The 23385-nt window shown below is 41.3% G+C and overlaps 1 protein-coding gene across 3 annotated transcripts in view; it reads left to right on the top strand.

Moving 5' to 3' along the window:
- Nucleotides 1-23385, top strand: part of ARID5B (AT-rich interaction domain 5B) — a 119040-nt gene that overhangs the window by 33602 nt on the left and 62053 nt on the right. For all 3 annotated transcript variants that reach the window (XM_074830343.1, XM_074830344.1, XM_074830342.1), the window contains one exon: nucleotides 15517-15747. In XM_074830343.1, coding sequence (XP_074686444.1) covers nucleotides 15517-15747 — 231 coding nt within the window. The remainder of the gene's footprint in view (nucleotides 1-15516; nucleotides 15748-23385) is intronic.

Raw genomic sequence — 23385 nt, 5'->3', positions numbered from 1 at the left:
AGGGCTCCTAGCATGACCAGCTGCCCCAGCAGCAGCGGCTGATACTCAGCCCCTGAACCCGTGGCCCACCAGGCGTTCGGCTGGTTGCGGGGAGCTCAGGTCTCTTTGTCTCTTCCGGCCCCAGCTCCCCGTTACCCTGGTCTCAACAGCTGCAGATGCATCCATCGTACTACGGAGTTGCGAGAGTCCTCAGTGCAGCCCTGCCAGTTGTGTTGGAAAGCTGTAAGGAAGCAAAATCCTTCTGGAGGAGGTGCCTTTCAACCTAGAAAGGAGAAAGACTTTCCCAGTTGTAGTGGTGGTGAGACTCAAAGCTAGTAAAAACTTTCAGTCTCTAGAAAGTAAAATGAGATTCTTTACCAGCTAGTTTATTTTAATTTTTCTTTTCCTGTTCTGCTTCATGACAGAACTTCAAATAATTATGTTGATTTATGATTACAGGTATTTTAAAGCTGTAGTATGCTGTAACAAAGCAATGCCAGCTTATTGTTTCTGGCCCTATCCAATTATACAATTGAGTTTAGGCATGTAATAATGTTATAACAGAAATATCCATCATGATAGATTGAATTTCATGAAGTACGACACAAGAATATTTATAGCTCCATTCTTAAAGCCACTTTTGGGTCAGAATATGCCTCCTTGGTATGGCCTTTAAAAACAAGAGAAAATCTGAAACTTTTCTCGGTCCAGCCCCAAACCTACCACAACCCTTTGCCTATATGGAGAGGGGGGTGTAGGTTGATGATAAACAGAAAATGATAGAATAGAGTAATTATTTCCGCTAGAAAATGAGGATCCGGCATTATTTGTACAGTAACACAAAGTCATTATTTGGCTATGCCACTGTAATGAAACAATAAAGATCCTACTTAATTTAAGTATCATCTCCCAAGAGACTTTTTGCTCTCCTTCTACCATTTTGGCTATTAAAACAAATTTAAATTGCTGGTCTAGTTTCCCACTGCTTTTTAGAGAGCGGAGTGGGCAAAGCCTCCCCTCCTCCCAGCTCTGTTTAAATGTAGACCTTTGGCATTCCAGAAATCTGACCTTGTTTGTAGGGAATGGCTCATTTTTCTATAATGTAATATGAAGCACTCTTGTGTTTTGATTCCATGAACTAGAGAGTTTAATGTTCCAGCTTGCCATGATAAGGATATGATCTGGTTGAGATAGAAACACTAAAGGAAATTAGCTATTGTACTATTCTTTAACGTATTGTTTGCCTAGCAGTTTCATTTAGAATCATTTGGAATAATCTTGGAGTACCTTTTAGAAAGGATTTTTTTTTTTAATTTTTTTTTTGTTGTTGGCCCGGATAAAAAGTGGGGCTTTAAGATATTTCTCCTAAAATAAATGTGAGGCCGCCTCATTTATAGTCAGCATGCCTTGATTACTTGCAGACATGCTGGAAATTTACATGCGCTTTTCTCCATTATAAAACACTGATCTGTTCAGATCATTAGCTCCCTCATGACTAGAGTTTGGCAGCAAGCCAAGGCAGGCTAAATCTGTAGCTGTAAATCGTGAGTTGAAATAGCAGAAAGTGGATTTGTAACTTAAAAAGTGTAAACAGTTTGGAAAATGAAGTAATTTTAGAGTATGATTGATTGCCTTAAGATTGCACTTTAAATTAGCGTAGGGTCTCCAATGCAGATATAGGCACTAACTGCTTATTATATATTTTCACTTTTCTTTGGAACAATAGCATTGTTGGTAGGCTTCTAAACAATGTATGCTTCTCCTAGAGTGACCTTTGAGGAAATGAATAGTTTTATTGTGTGTCCATTACTTTGCCTGAAACAACATTTTTGAGTTATTAATTTGGCGTGGTCTATAAATAAAGGAATCAAAATGCAAAGCAGCTGTATTATGCTGCATATAGTTCATCAAACTTGTGCTTAAACATCACCATTTGAGATTGATAATGCACTGTATAAATAACTTCTTTCCCCTCTGAAAAGTAAGTAATGTTTTGCATAGCCTGTAGTTGCTGGAGATTGGTCCTTGAATCCCATAGAAGCAAAAATTAAAATTATTTTTAGCACAAACAATTAGTGAATGTTCTGGGGGACCGGCACACTGCGTTCACTTTTTCAAGGACCCTGGTTCACTTGTGTAGTTGAGAGTCAGAAATGCACTGACAAGGGTGTCTGGAATAAGAAATGTGGGACTTGTATGGTCAGTACTGTTACTCTCTTGTCTCCACGTGGATCCTGTGTGTGTTGGCTCTCTCAGCCCCTCTCTGGAATAGGAGTGGTCCATGCAGCACCCTGCACCACAAGGGTCCTCCATCCTGGCTGGTGCTGGGATGTTCCCATGGAGGAAACATCACTGGCCTGCCTGTATGAACAGGGGGGTACACGCCAGCGTAGCCTTCTCCCTGGCAGAAATGAGAGAAAGGTAATCCCATTCCCTTGCAGGGGAATGTTGGTTCGAGGAAGCGTGTGCCATTTAATATCTGGTGTCTTGTGAGTTCTGGCTGTTCGGAAATGGTGGCTGAAACCATTTACTGCTCTTTCCCAAAGAGATCTAAAATCCATCGTTTATGTGTTCCTGACTACCAGGACAGCATGGTATGTAAAGCCACAAAGGTCTCTAGCGTGGAACAACACCTCAGCGTAACTTTGTGGGTGTGGGCATGTAACTTACATGCATGTATTAAGCATATATATTCTGTGCGTCCAGGACTGCTGCCTGCTGCCCTTGCACATTCTTTAACACTTGTGGCCATGCTAGAAATGAGGAGACTAACTATTTAACTGACACGAGCAGTGGTTACAAATCACAATAAACAGCTGTGACTGCTTGAAGAGAGTATATAACAAAAACTCTTACAATTTTGTATCAGAGTCTGTTTTTCATCTCTCTCCTTGTCCTAGATTTGGTATCTAGCATTCAGTAGATACAAGGCTCTGTTTTGTCGTTCTTCTGGAAGCTCCTTTCCCAGAGAGTATTTTTTCCCAGTGTTATCACCCCTCCTTGATCTTCTTTCCTCTCTCCCTCCACGTTTGAAATGAAGATTTTGCACTTGTGAAAGAGGTATGGCTGAGAGGTCTGAGCACAGGTCTGAGAGCCAGGACCTGCTGAGAGCTGAGCTCAGTGACTCATTCGGTGGCCTTAAGCAAGTCAGAACATCTCTGATGAGGTTATTTCATATGTAAAACAGGGCAAATAATACTTATCTATCTACCTGCCTTATAGGAATGCCCTGAGGAGTAATTAGCGACCATTAAGTGCTTTGAAATAGACAGTACTATCTATTATTAGAGCATGTTCCAGACTAGTAGATAGTACATAAGGATTGTTTTCTACTTGGGAGCCTTCCTCTCTGCTGGGTGTCGGACCAAAGCCCGTCGGGAGCCGCCGAGCACAAGCAGCCTGGTGTTTTCTGGAAGATTGGCAGTGCTCTGCCGGGCCCTTCCTGTGCAGATTTACTGGAGACTGACTCTCTCGCTGAAAACTTGGAAAGAGAGTTTGCCTAGAGAAAAGAGTGGGAGGATACTTGCTTTGTCTCCTCAGCTCATAGGCATAACTTGTCCTGAAATCCTTTCTCACCCTGCCTCCACCTGAGGCCTTTTCAGATAATTCAGGTAGCACAGCTTCTCCTCTTCTCCAGGAATAGTTTCCTGGTCCTGCAGAAGAGGAAGAGAAATCCTGTATTAGTTCTCAGGAGGAGCATGAGGCTGGGCTGGTAGGTTCCCATCGCAGGGAGCCCTTTCTTATTCAAAAGGCCGTTCCTCTTACTTGAAGAGCAAATGCTTGTATTCTTTTCCTTCACCAGGTAACAGACTTCTCTGCAAAGCCCTCAGAAGGCAAAATCTAATTTTGGGGGTAGGACTCTGCAGGTGTGTGTCTGCTGAAGCCTGTGCATCTTTTCATCATTGTAACGAGGAGGGTTGTCATTTGACCGTCAGCTCCTTTTGTTCTCTGGTGCATCTTCTCTCACCATATACTTTTGTACCTCTCTTACAGATGCCATAATAATCTAGTTCAAAGGACCCAGCCCTTTTCTCAGTGAAGCCCACAAGCCTGGTCTTTCTACCAGTGAGACTAGGACTCAGTCCAAATTGACTGGAGAGAAGCTTTATTTCTCTCCATTTGCTCCTCACGCGTCTCTCGGGCCATGAGTAATGTACAACGAGACGGGAAAGCCCGTGTGAAATTTTCCAAGGGAATTTTCTACGTTTTAATAACGTTAATGAAATTGCTTAACACTTCATCAGATTTTTCAGCTTATGTTGCTGGGATTTTGATGCCTCCCTGTTTGGGCACTCTGACTTTTCTTCAGTACCAGAAGCCGCTTTCCTTAGAAATGGGACTGAGGGCTCGTATGAGCATTTGGTCCAACAGTTGAACCTTAGCCCTGCAGAAACCTTTTGGCACAGGTATCGGTAGATACCTCTTTGAGGAGGCTCTCTGCACCTCCTCTTGTGCCTGCAGGAAGGGAAAGGGATCAGGAGCAACTGGCCCACAAGCTCTCACATGCCTGTGACTGATTCCTTTTCCACAGAAATGAGCCTCTGCCACAGGAAGACCTTATAATAGGACCCTGCTCACACAGAAAGGCTCTGGCATTGCTGAACTTCAGCACAGTTGGTTTGCTCGTCTTGTCGTCCATAACGCTCAGGTTTTGGTCCTCATATTCTAGACGGGGGAGTATATTGACTCCCTTTTCCTTTACACTTTCTTCCTGTTGCTCCTTTTCAGCTTGAATCTACTTTGTTGTGATAGAGAATTGGATTAAATGAGCAGTCACAGACTTACTCATATACCTGTAACATCTATTGAAGCTACATTTAGTTTGTTTTTCAGAGCAACAATTTGGGGGTTATTTAGTGCAACATGAGAAGTTCAGTTAGGAGGTAAGACTCCCTGAGTAGCTGGGGGAGCGTGGTGTGGAGGAGTTGGGTCAGTGGCCTGGAGTTTGGCAACTCCTTTCTTCACAGTAGTCCTCATGTTAAGTTTCACCTCGTGACGAGGAAGGAGGAGAACCAGAATAAGGTTGTATTGGGGAACAGGTATGTACTACATTGGGATGAGATAAAGGACAGCAAATTCTTAGGAAAAAATATATGGCACTAGCATTTTTGTAATTGCTTTTTTTTTAAAAAAAAAAGAAATGGCATCATGCTGATTCTAATTCTGTGCCACTCCTGGATTTAAGCATTATTACACTGCAGATGATAACACAAGTTTATCTGTAAAATTCTTTAACTGTGGTTTTTGTTTCCCAGCTTGACTTCTTTTTCTCTTCTTGTCTTTGATTGGCTTCCAAAAAAGTTATTAACATGTTGCAAAACAAATAGAAGGGGCCGCTGAAGCTTATTAAAAATGGTTTCTTTTGTTCATATCTGGCAGTTGACAAATTGTCTTGTGCTCTATCTTACCTGCTCCCATGTGAAAGGTTACATGAGAAAATGGCTGCAAATAAATTGCCATTGAATGTTGTTGAAGATTAAGCATACAGCTTCTCTATTAAGGACCTCTTTTAAAGCTCTCTATTCAGGCTCCCCCCTGCATGTCTCTCTAACACTTGTCTGTTATATTATGTTTGGCACAGAAGGAAACATTAAATAGAAAAGCAACGTCTGACTGTGGTGTTTCTAGACCCTATTATCCCTCTGTCAAATGTCCACATGAGAAGGGTACAATTTTTGTCCATATTGATGATGATTTCTGAAGGTTTTACTAACTGTCTTCTGAGTGAATTGCTAGAAACAAATGAAATCGAAAAGCATATTTTTGCAGCTTTGGAAATCTTACTTAAATCAGTGTAATGAGACGCACTCAGTAAAATGTAATTATTCTCACTTCTCCATGTGTCAAAGAAATCAGCAGTATGGTTAGGGAGCGGAGGGTTACAGTGAGCTTGTTATTTTTATACAGAGCCAGATACTGCTTGTGTGTAGTAAATTGTAAATAGTAGATAATGCAGTTTTTATGTGTACTAAATACCCTGCAAGAATTAACGGGGCTGTTACTTCATTAAGGGTTTCAAAGAGGGCATAAATGTCAAAAGCGGAGCTTGACTGTTTAAATCACTGGACCATTTCCACCCTCCACCCCTCATGTCACAGCTCTGGGGCCGGCAGCTTTTGCTGTTGCTATTTCGAGGAGGGCACAGTTCCTCTGAATTTTCAGAATGATAGTGAAAGGGCCCCGTGTGAAACACCAAGATAAGGCTTTTGACTCATACTTTTGGGGGCAATGGAAAATGAAGGCGGTTGATTCTGCCACGTGGAAGAGGTGGTGTAACAGTCCCTTATAAGTATGGCTGCGCATGCTTCTCTCTCATTTGTGTTTGAATGGTGTGCAGAGGTGAGAGAGGAAACAACAGGAGACCCAGTTACTCTGATATTAAGCCCAGTAACTCAGTTTAAGTTTCAGTGGCTTTCCATTTTCTTTCTGTTTCTCATGCCTTAAAATTTTCCCAAGCAAGTATGGATTTGTCGTGGACCTCTTCAGCACGGACCACAGGTTAAAACTCATCAGACTGGAGAATATCTTCAGGAAAAAAGTTTCAGTCTTGAGCACTGGATTGGGCAACCTGTTGTGTCCTTGGGCTCATTGTTCCAGTGGTTAATTGTCATCCCTGTAAAAATGTGTGCCCCTTTCTCGCCAACCACTCTAGTTGTGTGTTTCTCTGCGAAAGCAGAGTTTTTAATTCTCCAGTATTTTCTCTGTGCGGTGCTATACTTCAGAAGAAAGGCAGACTAAGACACATAATCATAGTAATAATAATAATAATCAAGATAATGAGAAGGTGTTGTAGGAAAAGTTACTGGATGTGACCCCTCTCATAAAGGCACTTTAGGGAATGTGTAACTTCAGCAGCAGTAGAAGTACTTGTGTTTGTAGCATAGCTCCCATGCTCAAGTATTTGCAGGATCAGGCTTTATGTGTAAGTACTGAAGCGTAGTTCAGTGGTATGTTGGATGGTGTTCAGAGATTGCTGAAAACGGTGCATTAAATAGCACTTTGAATTGCAAAGTGCTGGTTCAGTTTTGTCTATGAGAATGATAACACTTATTATCTGATTGTTCCCTGTGCAAATCTCACCTCAGGAAAAATTAAATTATGTTTGAATTCAGCTAAAGCAAAGTATATCATTATTTCCTTTCGTTATTAAAAGGGATTTTTACTGTTTGTTTGTTAAAACTGAAGCAGCTGCCATGTTAGAGCCTTAGATGATTTAAAAGCAAATACAGAAGCAGAGCCATTTACAGTACAATTGGCTTGTTTAATGTGATTTAATTCCTCTTCTTGGCTTCGTCATATTACCAAATTATGTTTTCAGCCCCCCTCCCCTTTTTAATTCTTTTTTTCTTTTTGTTATCAGCAGAATTGAAGCTGCTTATCAGTAACCACGACAACCAGGATAAATACTTGTTTTAAAGCTGATGCACATTCAACCTGAATGGTCCACATGACCCAGAACATTCAAGAGGACAGGCAGCATGTGCTCCCTTCTACAATCAATCTCCCCCTTCCCCCCATCTCCATCTGCTTTAGAAAGCTAATAGGGCAGTTTAAAAACCTTTTATATCAGTTATTTTCTGTAGCCATCCATGGCTGTCTGGACATGGGATGGCCCATGCCTGTGACCTGAGGAGTAAGGAGAGAAGGAAATTTTGGGAGGCGGGGAGACAATTTCACAGCCCAGCTCGGTACTTGGCCGCATCCCCAGCATCGGCTCACTTTTCTCGTGCTCCTCCAGCTATCATTACAGCAGTCACCTGCCATTCAGCGGGAGGACGAACTGCTGCTTTGCAAACCCTCCATGAAGGGGGAGGATAATCCCAGCTGGGCAGCAGCTAAATAAGATGAAGGGGTGGCTGGGATTGTGCGGGACAGGAAAAACAATAGTGGTAGGAGAGAATCCTCAACACGGAGCCCCCGGCTTGTCCATTGCCTGTCTCTGGTGGAGGCAGGCAGGCTGACGGGTGGCGAGAGTCGGCCACTTGCCTTTTGAGGAAACTTAGGAAACTCTCACCCAGGAATCCCTTCAACACGGATTTCTGCTTGGCCTGTTTGCTCTCTCCCTTACTCAATTGCTTGGTGCTGTAGAATAAATCCCTTAAGCTCTCTCTGTCTCAGTTTCTCTGTCTGTGTAATGGGGGTAATAATTTTTACTCATCTCCATAAAGCAGTTTGAGGCCTGTGGATGGAAGGGTTATGTAAAAGCTGGAAATGACGATTGTCAGTCACTCTTCTTTTGAGTCCAGAGACACCTCATAAACCTGCTTCCTAAGGCGCAGGAGGATCCTGGGAGCACAGAGTAGGAGCTGCCGTTATGAGGAGCTGAATATTGGATTAGGGTCTGAAAAAGGATGTTGAATGCCTGGTTGGAAACTTTTTCAGAATTACATTTCTTCGTCTTCTTCAAAAATTGGATTTATGGTTTGAATTCAAAGTGATTTAATGAGATAAATATTATGGAAGATTTGATTATACAGACGTACTGTCAGTCATCGATCACCATACTTGGTTTCATCCCCGTTAAGAAGGACTAGAACAACTCAGATCCAAATCACTGACTGTAAAATGTTCTTCAGCCATGGGTTTTAAGTACATATTAGATGGTGCTGTCTTTTTTCTTTTTTTTCTTAATGACTGTATTGCTGTTGGGTTGAACAGTAGTTTCAATCTCCAGTAGATTTGTAAGTATTCTCTTTCTTTCAAATGTTAAACTAATCTTAGGAATTCTTTGAATGGCTGATGCTCTGCTGGCACTGTGACAGAAACGGAGGGCTGGGGAAGTGGCACAAAATTCTGAGAATTAGCTCTGTCTCCTTCTTACAAGGGAAGCAATATCTGATACATGCAGAAAGGCTGCATATTTTATTCTCTATATTGGCAGAAATAGCTTTTACCTTTTGATCAATTTAAAAGCAAAATCAGGCAGGCAAACGTCCACGTAAGAATTACAGGCAACTTGTTAACATCATCATTATCTGGTAAACATAAATGTAATCACTGTGTTCCGTATCCTGCAACACGTTGCCTTTGTTCTTGATTGCATTAGCATTCAAATAGAGGGGGGTTCTCAGAGCAAGGATGAGTAGCATGGGTCCTGCCAACAAAGCGGTATCCCTGTTGTGTCAATAATTTACCCAAATTTATTTAAACTCAAAAACACAGATTTCCTGTCCCATCTCATGGGGCTAAATCTTTACGGTATTTGCATTTATCCGTGAGAGAAATACGATTCTTAGATTAATATTTTTAGGTCTTGTGATTAATTAGCCCGCCAAGGCACACCAAGTGGCATTATTAGAGTGAACAAAGACTGGGGGAATGAAAAGGCAAGGTGGATTGGAAGAGTTGTGTTTGGTAAGTCATCCCTGATCACTGGAGAGAGAGTGGATTGGTGTGCTAGAGCATGCAGATGTAGTTTTGTGATGATGATGCAGCTACCTGAACTCCTCAGCTGTTGCTCCTAGATCACAGCAACCTGGTGCAAAGGGACGTCGATTCCTCCTGGGATTCTTAGCCTTGTGTGTGCGCAGAGGATTCAGGTGAGAAGTGGTCAAGCAAGGAGCCAGACAATTCTCCCATGAAGGTTATTTCATTGGGAGAGATATCCTTTCTCTCACAGGAGTACCAGAGATGTAGGTGATGACTGTCATTGCTTCTTGGCCAGCTGCAGTTACCCAGGTGATTTGGGGGTATTTGGCAGGTTATGAATGGATGGTGATATGGGAACATGTTCTTATTGCACGATTCCTCTTAAAGGTGTTTAGATCATTAAGACCTACTTTCTTCTTCCTCTCGGCTACTCTTTCATTGTTCTGCGGTTTCTGTTGCTTTTGGACTTTTTGAGAGGTTCGGAGTTTTTAGGTAATTGTTTAGTAAGTTTCTGTCTGCTGGAAAGCTGTGCTATCTCCCTTTGGGTTGTTACTAGAACAGGCAGCTTTGAGATATCCAGAGCCTGTCTGACCTGCAGTCGTTGGTTTTGAAGGGCCAGCCATGCACATCTTTGTCTCATCTACACCTGTGTGTTCATACCCATACTGCAGAAAGTCCTTGCCAAAGGAGTAGAACAAGGGAAGGAGAACTGGATCCTGTCTTAAGAGCCAGAAGAGCCAAAGTCCATTGCCACAGCGGAGTTCAACCTTTTTTATCTCGATGGCAAGTGTATCAGCTGGGAGGGGGTTTTTTAGCACGCATTTGGACCACTGCTTTGGCATAGGGCAGACTGCTTTGTCACTTAGGTGGAATTCATTTCACTCACTTAATTTGATCTGCAAGTTAAGCCTCGAGACTAAGCTAGTTGTCATTCATGAGAGAGTAGTAGCTCCAGAGAGTGAGTTGATCCATGTCTTACAAAACAGGAGGTTGGAAGGAGATCTCTCTGACTACAGAGGGATCTGCACAACTGTTGTAGACTAAAACTGCATTATTAGATGAAACGAATCCCATCATGTGTGCTCCAGTGAGGTGCTGAGGCTCTTGGGAGGGCAGTGATACCTGAACACTGTCCTGCAATCGTCAAGAGATGTCTCATCTTGGGAGTCACAGCCATGTTCATTCAGCACAGCTAACCTGTGCCGTTCCCAGTCCCTCTGGACATCCAGATGCATCCTCTATTACCTCTGTGTCTGCTACATATTGGTGATATGGTCAAAGCCATGCATACAAGCAATGATAAACTAATTGTGATACGTACATCCTCTGGGAGACCCACTTAGTAACTGAGGGTAATGAAAGAAGGCAGAGTAGCGAGGGCACCATGCAGAAGAGGAGCCTGACGGACAGAGCCCTGCAACTTCCTTCATTTTCACTCTATATTCCAAATAACTCCCTTGCTCAATTTGCTACCCACACACCAAAGCATTGTCCCATTTTATCTGGTTCCCCTGATACTTCCATTGCTTATCTTATGAAGATCTGTGTTAACATTTATCAAAACAAATGGCAAGCCTGGGACCTTTTAAGTAGTTTTTTTAGTTAATAAAACCAATCTTCTACTTCTGTTATGTTAAAAGTACATTATCTTTTTATTACAAACTCTCTACAGCTCTGTCTGTTTTCCTTCTTGGCAATTTCATGACTGCTCCAGTTGATTGCTGTATGGAGAATTACAAAATCATTAAGGGTGGGGTTTTACCAGCTGACTTACAGTACAAGCCATTTCTCAAAATAACCACAACAGTGCAATACTGATGTGTAATTTACGTCACAGTATGTTTTTATGAAATAGTTTGTGGCTTATTCATTTAGATTTAGAACTGAATATCTCTTCTCTCGCTTTTTAATCAAGCTTTCTTCTTTCTTTTTTTTTTTTTTTTTTTTTACTTTTTAATATTTTCCACTCCTAGGCTTGGCTTGCCTCCAGTTTACCAGCTACAGTGAGGAGGAAAAAAAAGATTTTCTTTTTTTCTTTTGCCTGCAGTTTAACTGCAAGTGTGTTTTCCTCTTTGATGTATACATTTGTGTTAACTGCCTCGGAAGAGATGGTAGATTTGTGGTAGAATATACTGCACAAAGGTAGAGCAGCGAATTGATAAAAGAGATGCAAAAGTTTGGAATTTCAAACCATACCAAGCTAGTGACGCTATTTAGCCTCCTGCTCTAGTACATTTCCTTTTTAAAAATGACTTTCTGTATAATGTCTTGTAATTAGAACAGGAAATCATTGAGTAACTGTAAGAAGAATAAGAGCACTTAAACTGAAAAGAAAATTACCTTCCAAGAAATTATATTCACAATTTTTTTTCCTTTAAATTTTTTTTTCTTCCCTTCACATTACTGTGTTGGTAATGATAGTAACAGATGTACATACCCTTATCTGTATCATTGTTCTGCTTATGTTTTCTGGGGAAAGAAAATCATTTTCAGTAATACAAAAAATGAATGGACAGAAAATGGGAAATGCCTAATTACAAAAAATATTCTGTGTCACAACAGAGTAGCAATTAAATTGAAACTTCAATATAATTATCAATAACAGTCGAGCCTGGAAGGGTGCCAGGCGTGTAAAGTTGGTGCTCAGCCTTTATGTGGTTGCTAGGAGCACGGCGAAAAGTATAAAGCTTAGAGAAAGGAATGTCTAATGTAATAAAGTAACAGAAGGTAGCATAAATCATTGTGAGAGCAGTTCATATTGACATTATTTTACTTAAATTGGGTCGAAACTAGACATTTAGTCCTACAAGAGGCACAAATTCATATTTCTTCCGCAGAAATAACTCTGTGCTTTCTGGGAAGGAGTGGAGTGTGCTTTCCTAGCACCAGCCTCGTACATATTTGGAATCTTTTAAGCAAAAATCTTTAAATGTTTGTTTCTGTTGGCATCCAAATGCATTTGCACTAATACGATTAAAAGAACTAAAGGGCAAAATACTTGGCAGCTTTTGCAGTTGAGGTAATTAGGTACAGGAAGGAACATGCATAGTTTTTCCATCAAGCTCTATAAAATCCTGGTGTGAAGGTCTTTTTAAAGAAAAAACTGCTTACTGATGTTGAGAGTAGATTATGGCGGTTAGCAATAACATTATAGGCTGATGTTTCCGAAACAAGCAAACAAAAAGCGAGTTACAGTTTTGTATTTCTCTGCTCTCTGTGTAAATAGTTCTGGCTCTAGATGGATTTGTTAGGAATTTGTGCTTTTAGTGGGCTTTATTTTTTTTTCTTTTGGGGCTTTTAATTGTCTTGCGTTACATATTAAAAATGGTTGTGCTGATTTGAAAAGTCAGTCCTTGCATAGATTCATTGTGTTTGGCATTTCATGCATCTCTTACTTACAAAGACAACTTGAAGAACATGTAATCCAACATAAATGCCAGGCTGTGCCAAATCCCAGCTCTCTTTACCCCTCACAAAGAGAACTGTTGGATTACATCTATACATATATAGGCAGCGCTAGGAAGGCAGGGGTGGAACCTTGCCTCCTAATTACAGTTTCTCTGTTTTCAGCCCTGAAATATATAAATAAATGAAAAATTTGCATTGAAGGGGGTTATTAAAACACACAATTATGATATAAGCATGGGATTAGAGTAATTTCAGTTGAGCCTTACAAGCGACGTAGTGTAGGTATTATCTTTTCCCGTGTTCTCTCTCTTGAAGCTAAAATGAGATTCAGAAATACAACATCTCGGTTTTTTAAGATCTCAGTTAAATGTTTTTAGAAATTATGTTGTTTTTCTTGATTTTAATGGAATATGATCCACAGTTTGATCTCTGCTCCTCCTAAGAGTAAACTCTTTCTGATCATATTTATGAAAAATATTCAGCAATGTACACTAAGCCCACTATTAAATGGCACATGTTAGATTTTGCTAGAAGAAAAAAATAGTTTTTCTTTGAGCTTGCATTTTATTAGGGATTGGTCTACTTTGATTTCTTTTTTCTCATGTGGGCGTGGTTGAGAAAAAAAGTCTTTGTTCCAGGAACACTCTGTTTGTCTTTCACTAAACAAATCTTCAGTTTATTCAGCCTTTGTTCATTCTTAGATTTATCTATTGAACCTGGAGTGAATAAGGAAAGGAAACAAATGCATCATAAAGTACTCATTAGAGTTGCACAAGCATGTATAAAAGTGATCCTGTAAAAAATGACTTGATTTTAATTTATGCCAGGGTTTGAGTTAAGTCGTCAGTTGTCAGGGGTAGAAAGTTTGTGTAATTCTGTGCAGGGACTTACAGCACATTTGTCTAGAAACTAATGGTTTACTACAAAGGCACAAGGGACATACATTTATATACACCCTGTTTAAAAAGCTGACCACATCCTGGCACAAGAAAAGTGCTGTCAGATCAACAGATTCAGCTCACCACTATCTACACAAAGGTATAAAGTAGTAATAACTGTCAGGCAGGCGTATATGAAACTCTCAGAGGAGCTAAAGGATGGATCATGTGCTTGTTAATTCCTAGAACAGTTTTCCTGATCTGATTTTTAGAGTTTCCTAATAAAGAAGAGAGACCCTTATTCCCAGGAGCAATTGGCTCAATCGTGCTGTTGTGTAGGCTTATGGGATACTTTCTTGTTGAAAACAAAAGCATGACCACATCCTTACTGACCAAAAGAAGTTTCAGGGCCATAAATTTTATTTTCTTAGAGAAGTAATGTCAGTGCTGTTTACCAAAATGTATTACTCTTACTTTTTTACACAAATTGTTTGATCTCCCCACCTACATCAGGGTAGTGGGGAAAGTTCTGAGTTTTTAGAAATGATGGCTTTCAGGAGCTGTGCTTGTAAAAACAGTACTTCCCAAGTCCGTCAGCCGTGTTCATTTTTTTTGCAGCATTGCATTTGTCTGCAGTGGTGACATTCTAGGTGATATATCTGCTTCCAGAGACTTCTTAAAATTTAGCCTTTTATGTGTCAACATTTCCATTGCCTCACGCGAATCAAGATGAGTTGTGCCATCGTATTTAGTTGGGGAGAACTGATCTGACATTTCTTTCAATATCTGAAGTGATTTTTACTTAAGGGTAAGAAAGATGATTTCAGTATTGGTAATGGGATTAAATAGTAGACCTTTTGTCTCTGACAGAAGAAATAGCTGAGTTATTCAGTAATCAGAGTACAACAGAAAATGTAAAGTGGATGCTCTTGCTTTGTCTTCATTGGCATGCATGGGAAGCCATGTTGAGTTACCCCACCTGAGGAGATAAATGAGCATAAAAAGAAGTGCTGTTAAGTACTGGCTGCATACCTGCAAATGAATAATTTCTCATGTTTGCATCTCGTTGGGTTTTTTTTGCTGTTAGGTTTCCTGCTGGTTATCATATGATGAAGCTTGATTGTGATATTTCAAAATCTGCCGCCTTTATGCCTAATATCATCTAAAACCTGGGGGAATGGAAAGGTCTGAACTCTAGATTGCTTTATATTTTGAGCCCACATTTCGACAGTATGAGCTGTTTGAAAATTCATTTGCTCGTTGTGCTCTGTAGGTGTTTTATTGAGTCCTGCTGCATTTGCAGTTAATGTGAGGAAAGTTATTTCCACCTGTTGGGGTAGCGTAGCATCAATAACCAGGTCGGATCAGCCCACCTCCCTGGCCCAGGGGCCCTTTGGTAGTTGCCAGTATCAGATACTTCAAAGGAGAATTAATAGCTGTATGCTCTGGGGCTTGTATATTATTATTTTTAAAAGACGTTAGCTGGTGTAAACATGACTTCAGTAAGGCTGTATAGGGAGCTGAGTAAAAATGACAGATAATATTTCTATGAAAGCAGCCAAGCTGGCAAAGTATGGAGAGCACTGATTCAGGCCGTTGGCCAACTTCTGCAAAGCAGTGTTTTCTTACTCATCCAGGTAGAGTCCTTGTGGGTAAGCATGGGAGAAATGAACAGAAAGCCAGAAAAGAAGCTGTTTCAATAAACTTTTTTAAAATTTCTATTTTTAACCTTTCTTTCGTAAACTACTGTGCTATAAAAGATAGGTCTTGAGAAAAGACTGAACCAGTGGGCCATGGGTTTTCTGAGATGCTTGAGTTACAGCTCTTGTTTTGAATTTTTCTGACATACTAAGAGGTGGGTTTTTTTCTTTTCTTCTTCCAGGTGAGGATGATGAAGATTCAAACCTGCTAATTCTCAGCTACCCACAGTACTGTCGATATCGTTCCATGTTAAAGCGCATTCAGGACAAGCCTTCTTCAATACTAACAGACCAGTTTGTTTTAGCCCTGGGAGGCATTGCAGTAACAAGCAAGAACCCCCAAATCTTCTACTGTCGGGATACATTTGATCACCCTACTCTAATAGAAAATGAAAGTATATGTGATGAGTTTGGTAAGTAACGTTACAGCTATTTTCTTTTTCTCACAAGTGAAGACATTTTTCTTCTTTTCAAGTGTCCACTGACTTCCAAGGGGAAGATGTGACTCCTTTGAAGTGAACCAATGCTGTTTATGTTTGAAATGTTAAGTACCAAATGTGCTCTTTCTTCTGTGAGACTGAAGGCTTCTAGCCACTGGTGATCTCGGTATTGCAGCTTGAGTTTATCACAATCAAAGATAATGTTACATGGGTAGAGTGTGTAGCACAATTACTTGGTATGAGTGAAAGGATCCCTTGTCTGGGTTTGAAATTTATCTACCTTAACCATTCCCCTATAGCCTATGTCTTTCCAGAAGCTTTACAAAGGGTGTTGGGTTTTTTTTGAAGCCCTTGTTGGTGCAATATGCTAACAAATGCAAAATAGGAGAGACTCCCTGCGCGCCCCATTGCTGTTGCAGAGCACTCATCAACTGTGTGTGTGCTCCCAGGGCCCTGAACAAATGTCAGCTGTAGCTGGTGTGTTTCTGGCCTTCCTGGAATGTGGGATTTTTCAGCGGGGGCTTTGCCAGTGCTAGGAGCTTGATTTTTACAAGTGCAGAGGCACTTCTGGGAGGTGACCTCTTAATTCAGAGGGTGTAGAGAATACTCTGCAGCTCCAGAGGAGTATGCAGCCCCGTATAGCTGGGAGAGAGGGCTGCAAGATTCAACTCCTGATAGCTGCCAGGTGATTTCACACCTTTTTTTTGTGTCAGATCAACTCAAGGACAGCGGATATGCTGCTGAATGTGTGGCAGAATGCATGTTGTGTACACACCCAGTGTAACTGTAGTAATGGGTCTAGTGTAATTTCTTTAGCAGTGTACCTGTGCTGTGAGAATTAAGTTTTATTACCCATATCACCAGATGGATGAGTGCTGCAGTTAATGCTAGCAAAGTCTGTTTGCATAGCAGTGGGTACACCTTTGTTGTGCGAGCCCCCTACATCTCTGCAAGGAAGCTCTTGTGTTCTCTTAGGGAATTTCTGATTATGCATTTAACATATAATAATGGGGGTGAGAGGGAAGGGGTTCAACGATGCCTGTGATGGGAGAATCACCTCACCCTTTTAGGAAAAAGCACACTGGCTTTGAGCTTGGCACCCGGTCCAGGCCTTGTTGTGTTGGCAGAGAAACACCAACCCAACTGGTGGCACTGGGGCATTTTGTAAGGTAGTGCAGGACTGCTCCTCTGCTGCTGCACCAATCAGCTCCCGACAGGAAGGAGAGATCCTTCCTCCCATGGTGTTGTCACTGAAGCACATTACTGCTGTGAATAGTTTTAATGTTGTGATGTCAAGCTTTTGCAGGATCAGGCCCAAACTGTCAAGTCTGCTCACACACAAAACATTACAGGCTTGGAATGAACTATGAATAAAAGTGTTGATTGCTCTTAGGGGGTGGGGATGATGAAAAAATGAATGAAATGCCCTGGAAGTTTGGTCCAGTAACACAATAGTATCATGTTGATTTTTATTTACTCTGAGCTCCAGCTCAGAATATAAAGTTCAGTTTTAATTGACTATTCTTTTTATATGGGAAAGGTTATTTTAGGCTTGAAGGCGTTTGATGAGCATACCATCTGCTTTCTGTGGAGTATTTTATTCAGGGTCATCCCTTGATTACAGGTTTGTTGAAATAGTTGGATCCATAATGTAAGTGTATCATGGAATATTAGTAATAGATGAATCAAAGAGATGTGGAGTGATGCAGAAACTACGCTTAGTGAACCAGAGCAAGTGCTTTGTTCAGTCTCTCAAAGCTAACTATGCCATTCTCTTGACCTTTGCGAGGCAATTATCTCATTATCAAACCAGAGCCACAGAAATCTTAGCCATATAAATTAATAATGTGTACTTAAAATTTAGTTTGATTTAAGAAGCAGATTTTTTTAAATGCCTATAAAACCAAAAAATACTACTCTTTAAAAGTATTTCTTATGAAAATAATGATGTGGTAAAATTTGCAAGCCCTGCTGTGTTAGGAAGAAAAAACTGGCCAATGTATGGTTCCGTTTCTGTATTGCAAAATGTATGGTGTCAATTATACTACCTTTGTCGAAGGCAACAGGCAAAGTGCTATTTTATCCTTTTCTTTGCTGGCAGGACAATAAAATGTACAACACTTCGTTATACAAACAGTTTACATTGATATCATGTAGATTGATGTCACACATGGAAAGTGATGACTGCTAAAGCTAAACAGAGGCAGGGTGGTACAGCAGATAAATGGATTACTCTAAGTCACTGTTATTTATCAGTCAAATCTGAGGGGAGACCAGATTACAGAAATGCGACTAAAATTCTTAAAAGTTGTCTATTAGGAGACCCAGGCACATTTAATTTGAAGGGCTTGGCTATTTCTTATCTTGCACATGAAAGAAGTGTGCAGAAGGAACAAGATAGGAACATGTGTATTTCCCCATCACCTGAAATTCTCCAAACTCTAAGGTGAGTACGAAATTTGGGAAATAGAGTCTACTAATGTCTTTGTGGGGGAAGCACTGGCTTCTGATACAGATGCCAGGTCTTCAGAAACGTTACTGTTGGGGAAGGTGTTACGCGTTCTCTGCACATTGGGAGTACTATGCAACAGATACAGCATGTCACAAGTGAGACACCAGAAACACCTTTACAAAGAGCATGTAAGCTGTTGTCCTTGTTAGGTAGTTTTAATAGAGAATAATAGAGAGTTTTTCTAGGAAGTATTCTCTCTACTTTTATTATATGCTCATAACAAAAACATTTTGTTCAGCTCTGACTCCTTCTCATACTCCCCTCTTTTTTTTCCCCACTCTGTAGGGTTTAACAAAAATAAAGCAGGAAATGAGGAAGAAAAATTAAGTTTCGTTGACAATAAATAATGGGTTTTTTGGTGTGGAATTTTTTTCTTTTTTAAGTAGGAGAGGTATGTAGATGCTGTCTGTGAGCTCCTGCAGACATGGCTGGAAGAGATGCTTTGATGCTTGGAGCAGTCCTTTGTGGATGGCCTCTGTATTTCCATAGAGCTTCTGTAATATTTAGGCTGTGGTAGGCTTCCCCTCCGGCTCTAGTGTGGGCTACCACAGCCAGTACCTGCTGCTGACACTGTGGCTACCTATATCTGCTTCTGTCTTGCCTGTGCACTGCCATATGGCATGTGCCCAAGTGGTTTGGACAGGAATATTCAGGACCGATTTTCTTGCAGAGTTCTTCTCTGATTCTCCTCTAACTTGGTTCAATGTACCACAACGTCCCATCGAAGAGGCTAGTGGAGAAGCGGGCTGCTGAGGAATCGGCTCAGCAGCTGGAAGGCTCAAACATTTGCATCTATTTCTTTGCAGCCTGCCAGGGAAGGACTTTCTCTCCATTTACAGAGGAAAGACGGCTCTGAGTGGGAAGCCTCCTGCTCCCATTCTTGATGTAACTACTGATTAGTTAATCTAACTGCCTTGGAGGGTTCCCCTCCAGAATGCAAATAGGCTCAAAAGCTTGCTTCTGTTCAGAAGGCAGAAGATGTGAGCCAAGCTTGGATGTCTTGACAGCCAAAGTTCACGGATATGACCACAGTGAGACTGCATATCTCTTCCCCTCCTGAAGTAAGAGCAATTAGAGGTCCTCAGCAGCACAAAACTGTCCAGGTGGATAATGAAATGCTGGTGTTGCCTGCTAGCAACAAGAAATCAGAGAATTTGAACCTGCACAGGAGGCTGGAGTGGAGTTGTCCACAGTCAAACTGAAGCACAAAGGCTTGAACCCTGCCTGGCGGTGCTGCCAGTTCATGCAGTCTTGCAGGTGACACTGAGCAAGGGCCATGGGGAGACCTCGGACTAGACCTGGGCAGCAGTGACAGCAGAGTCCCTGCTGCAGCCCCGTGGACTGTGTCTGCCTGCCCAAGGGAAAGACCCGTTAGACGTAGCAGAGTGAGCAAACAGGATCTGTTCTCCTAATGGCCTCGACTTAGGTCTCTGTGCAAACTAGAGTTCATCTGTGCATTCCTTTATCTAACTGTTCCTATTAATTGGCATGTGGAAAAAAACAGAACCCTATTTCCTCATTCCCCTGCTCCCTTGAAATAAAAATAATATGTGCCAGCTGAACAATTCATTTCTCTTCAACTCAGGATCATTGGTAAAGACATTTTTCAAAGTCTTTAAGGATCCGAATAGTTTTCATTACAGACCGAAGAGATCTAGCTGGAGGCAAAGCTGCCTGTGCAGTGTCCAGAAGGTGTATCTGAGGGTCACTGGGCAGAAATCAGTGTGCAGTTGTTGCTGGAGCAGCACATATCCTCTGCACTTGCTTGTCTGAAGAAGGTGACTTGGCCTTCTACCAGACCCGTGGCTGCTCCACTGCATGAAGTGACTTCCAGGGTACATTGATGAGCATGGATCCTTTTGCAACCAACTTCTGGGCTGTGTTGCCAAATACATGTGGGCGCCTGCAGCAAGGGAGCATACAGATGTGTCTGTCAGCATGACCCCCACCTTCTCCAGGCTTGGGGACTCGCAGAGCGGCAGGAGCAGACGCGCAGCTTAGAAGCAGGAGGGTCAGGTGCTTGGGTGATGGTGGATTTCTACAGCTCCATCAGCTTCTCCAGGTGAAAATCTCACACAGAAGGATTTGTCATGATGCTTTGCTAGATAAATATTAAAAATACTGCCTACCGAAGATGAATCAGAAGACTCTCATTTTGTGAACATTTTTCTATAAACAGGAGTGTGAGAGAAAACTGAGTACCTTATTTCTTCTTGATTTTTAAAATCTATCTGGTAAATTTTAAATCATTCTGGATTATTTTTACAGCACGCTGGGACCAGTATGCCATTAAATAAGCTGTTTGGTCCCTGGGGTACTGTAAACACTTGTTCACCCCCCAAAAAAGGTTAAAAGTTTTATTTTTGCGTGTAAAGGCCAATTTTTTGTGAAACATTTCCTACCAGAAAGTGAGAGAACTACATCCTGAGGTGGTATTAATATCATTTTTTTCTCTGAAAAATAAAATTTCTTCGTTTTACCATAATATAAGCAATATGGAAGGAAACTGCTCATTGAAAAAAATGATGTGTAAAGGGCATTGCATTTCCCACTTTCCTCCTCTCCCCTTCCCCCCCCCCAAAAAAAAAAAAAAATTAACAATATATTGCTTGAGTTGGGAAAAATCAGCTACATTAAAACCAGAACAAAACCCAAAACCTTCAACAACTTGGATGTCCCTGTACAACAATGCAGAAAGGAGACTCTCACTTCCAGGGCTGGCAGGGGGTGATTAGGAGTGAGGGATGACTTACCCGTCCTCCCAGCCACTGGGGTTTCTGAGTCAACAATTTCAAAAGCACTTACCTTCCGTCTTGTGATTGACCAGGGAAGCCGTGGCAGGACAGCGCTATGAAGAAGAAGGAACTTTTTAGGGGTAGGTCATGTGCCAGAAAAAATGTGTAGACTGAAAACTGGTGACTTCAGGGTAACAGAGTGGTACCGTTACTCCTTGTATAGCTGAAATTTGGTCTCTGCTTTTGTTATACATCTCAGTTTACAGAAGTTTGTGACTCAGATAAAATCAGTTGTTTAGGGGAAAAATATAACCAAACAAAACCTTGGCAGGGAATGAGGGGAAAAAAAAAAAAAAAAGAAGAAAGAATGTTTCCAGTCTAAATGAAATAGTTTTCCTGTTGCTGACTATTTGTGTGAGTCAAAGTTGGCTTTTCTTTTTAAACCAACTCTAGTACAAAAATTGTGCTTAGGCCTGAAAGGGTGTTTTTTAAATGCTTTTCAGATGACGTAAAGTGTCAGCATTATTGCTATTGCCTATTTTGGCTACCTGCAAGATAATTTATATCAGTGAAATTCAGAAAACCCTGAAGTTTCCAGATAGATGCTTCTGGCTTCTTTGTTTTAACACAAATGTGATGTTAGAGTGGGATCGGTGTTAGTGCTCCTCTGCTAAGACTAGAACATTCAAGCATTTAGAAATGCGATAGGATGGGTATGGAGGCTTTTTATTAGCGTGGATACTGGGACCTCCTTAGATGGAGCTTTATGGTGGCATCTCCAATAGTCTGAAAAATATGCAAATCTTTTCCAAGGTCCTGGGCAGGGTGGCTTAGCTAAATATTTCAAATTTTACCTCTCTCAAAACAAAAACAGGACATAGCTGGAGGGGAAGTAATGATTAATGCATAATAGTGCTATATACAATATAGATAAATGTACATTTCCTCTTCCCTCCCACCCCACCTCTGCAAACATAAGCTTTTAGCTTGAAAAAGCAAATCTGGAAATGTTCTGAATTCTGGTCAGACTTCTTTCTTATTTTGTTAATTCAACTGTAGAGTAAGATATTAATGATCCCCAGATGTTGTTTATAATGATTGATTTTTCAGTTGTGAAAAAATACTTGCAGTTTTTTTAAACAATTGATATTTTCTAGTGTGCTCTGCAGTGTTTGAATAAAATGGCTGAAGGCAGAGCTGTTTATGTGCCCAACATAATTGCTTCTGTTAAGTGATTTCTTCATTCTTAACATTTTTAGCTCTAATTGCTTTTTCCCCATACATCTAAAAATAAATATTTGCAAGTTTTGCATTCTGTCACTCATTGAAATGCATAAAATATTTGTATACTCAAAGCAAAAAGGCACTGATAAGGGGTCACATTCTGTCTCACTTAGTGGCGTAAATCCAAAATAACTCGATCCACTTCAGTGTCTGTTACTCAACATTTTCACCAGTTAACCAAGGGCAGAATCTCACCCAATGTTAACAGCAAGCTGTTAAGTGAACATAAGTAATGTGTGGTAAAGTAAGATAAAATACATTCCTGTCTGCAAGAGCTTCAATAGAAACAAACGCTGTTAGCTTCTACTTTTTTTTTTTTTTGTACATTTTCACTGGCAACCATAGCTGTAACCAGGATAAATATTAAGATAGATTATTTTTCACTTTATAATCAAAACTCTTTTATAGACAATGCTGATTTTATTCGGGTTGCAAGTTCCCACTGCGCTCACAAAGGCAGCAGATGCTGGGTGGAGGGGCAGATGCTGCTTGAAAAGCTGCTTCTGCCCATTTCCTCCAGCCCCTTGGCATCACTTGTCAGCTGGGGCTGGTGGTGGCCGTCTGTCCTGCGTGGAGTAGCGGGGTAGCTGCCCAAGAAGCCTGCAGCAGCTGGCCGGCACCACTGCAAGAGCACAGCTCCTGTAGCGAGGGCACTTGTGAAAATGGTGTAGCTCCTTACTTCTTTGGGTGCCCTTGGGTAGCAGTCCAGGAGGGAGGGGAGCTCACGCTACAAATGCACAGTGCTGTGTACTGGCAGTGCTCCTGGGCTGTGCCTGGCCCTGACCCGGCTGCTCGAGGAAGCATCAGGGCTGTGAACCATGGGGTGGTTGGTACGGCCTCCCTGCTGGGACAGCCCAGGCTTTGGGGCTCTCATGGGACAGGAGGTGAGATACCCTCCCTCCTGAGAGTGCCCGAGGCAGAGCGGAGAGCTTGGGTGTGCCCACTTCCAGTCTGGTGCTTTTAACTACTTTTTTAATTTTTAATTGAAGGGTGAATATGTGATGGTATTGTGGAGTTTACATGTTTTATCAGCCAGAGTTTGGCAGAGATTTAATGTGTGGTTCCAGCAAACAAAGGGTT

Source organism: Strix aluco, chromosome 7 (assembly GCF_031877795.1).
Source record: "Strix aluco isolate bStrAlu1 chromosome 7, bStrAlu1.hap1, whole genome shotgun sequence".
NCBI lineage: Eukaryota > Metazoa > Chordata > Aves > Strigiformes > Strigidae > Strix > Strix aluco.
The sequence above is the reverse complement of the archived record's forward strand: the minus strand, read 5'-3'. Positions and strand labels throughout refer to the sequence as shown.